Source organism: Bison bison, unplaced genomic scaffold (assembly GCF_000754665.1).
Source record: "Bison bison bison isolate TAMUID 2011002044 unplaced genomic scaffold, Bison_UMD1.0 scf7180017864285, whole genome shotgun sequence".
NCBI lineage: Eukaryota > Metazoa > Chordata > Mammalia > Artiodactyla > Bovidae > Bison > Bison bison.
In genome coordinates this window covers 2,086,190-2,087,993 of record NW_011494857.1, presented here as the reverse complement: position 1 = coordinate 2,087,993, position 1,804 = coordinate 2,086,190, and the positions used below count along the sequence as shown (strand labels likewise).

The window sequence follows — 1,804 nt, the reverse complement described above, 5'->3', positions numbered from 1 at the left end:
CCCTCCCCTCCGACCCCGCCGGCTCCTCCCCATCTGCAGCGCAGACCCCCATCGAGGAGTTCACCCCCACCCCAGCCTTCCCGGCACTGCAGTATCTGGAGTCAGTGGACGAGGGCGGCGTGGCATGGCGGGCTGGACTGCGAATGGGAGACTTCCTCATCGAGGTGAGTCCTGGCCCCCAGCCTCCCAGGGACTTCTCCCGAGACCCAGTGCCTGGCCCACCTGCCACAGACACCATGCTTTCCCCTGGGACCCTAGCAACAAATCTCCAGAACCCTAGTGATCCATGCCAAGATGCTGCTGCCCAGAACCAGATTCTCCTTTGGCACCAAGCTTTCCAGCCCCGTGCCCTGCCCTTCCCCCCCGCCCCCCCAGCAGCTAGCCAGCCTCTTCAGTGATTCCATCTGAAAGCCTCTCTGAAGCATCTCAGAAGATAACAGAGCTGTTCCCAGGGCGTAGGTGCCCACACGTGTGTGCGTGTGCAGGGAGGCACGCACGTGTGTGTACACACGCACAGCTGGAGGATAAGGAGGGAGAGAGGCAAATAGGGTGGGCCCAGCCCCTTCCCCAACCCTGAGGCCCTAAGAGTTACAGGAGTGGAGAGGTGGGGGCTTGCAAGGGGAGCGGGGGGAGGAGAAGAGTGACCGACAGCACCACAGACAGGTCCAGGCAGGAGGAGGCCACTTCAGCAGGGACCCAGAAGCAGAAAGCATCCTACCCCTCACCTATCAGGTGTGGTTGGGGGTGTCTGTGCCACAGGTGAACGGGCAGAACGTGGTGAAGGTCGGCCACCGGCAGGTGGTGAACATGATCCGCCAAGGGGGCAACACGCTGATGGTCAAGGTGGTGATGGTCACCAGGCACCCGGACATGGATGAAGCTATTCACAAGAAAGGTGCTCCTTCCCCTGACTTGTGTGGTCAGGCTTGACATTAACCCCACCCGCCACTGCCACTGGACTCAGACCTTCTGGAGCCCTAATGACCCAGTGGTCCCACCACCAGCAGCAGCCTTCCCCCTCCCCAAGGCTGCTTGATCATGACCCTCAGGAGAGGAACTGAGCGCAAGCCTAGCTTGCTGGAAGATCCCCTGGAGAAGGAAATGGCAACTCACTCCAGAATTCTTGCCTGGATAATTCCATGGACAGAGGAGCCTGGTGGGCTAGCTACAGTCTGTGGGGTCTCCAAAGAGTGGGACACGACTTAGCAACTAAACGCCATCACCAACATCTCTTCTCTGACCGTTGGGAGCACCACATTGGTGGGGGGTGGGGTGGTCGTGGAGGGTTTCTGTCTATGGTGCTGATGTCTGACCTCACTGTCATTTTTTTGCAGCACCCCAGCAAGCTAAGCGGCTCCCGCCCCCAGCCATCTCCTTGCGTTCCAAGTCTATGACCTCTGAGCTGGAGGAGATGGGTGAGCTGGTGGGGCTGCCGGGGACCACTGCTGCGGAGGGAGAGGGGGCCGAGGGCGGCTGGACCAGCCCTGGGTTTGTTAGTGTTAGTGACCAGGGGCTCTCGTCCTCCTGTCCTCATCGCGTCCCCCAGTCCACGGGTCAGATTCCCTCTGACTTGCGTGTGTGTCGCTGGGAAAGGGCGTCTGAGAGTCAGCTTTCCCTGTTTCTATCTGTTTCTCTGTCGGGTGTCTCTCTGGGTCTGTAACGTTCCTCTCTGCGGGTCCCGGTTTCCTTTCTAGCCCCTTTCCGTCTGTCCCCTCGCAGCCCCACCCGCATCCTCCATTTCTCCCTCTACCAGCTCCCCGCACTCCCACTAACAGACAGGAAGGCGAGCCCCCTCCCTCCAGGC

The 1,804-nt window shown here is 60.5% G+C and overlaps 1 protein-coding gene across 1 annotated transcript in view; it reads left to right on the top strand.

The window, feature by feature from the left end:
- The window catches only part of SHANK1 (SH3 and multiple ankyrin repeat domains 1), a 46,586-nt gene that overhangs the window by 28,284 nt on the left and 16,498 nt on the right, over positions 1 to 1,804 (top strand). The window contains 3 exon segments of the mRNA XM_010849732.1: positions 40 to 164; positions 760 to 895; positions 1,335 to 1,415. Coding sequence (XP_010848034.1) covers positions 40 to 164; positions 760 to 895; positions 1,335 to 1,415 — 342 coding nt within the window.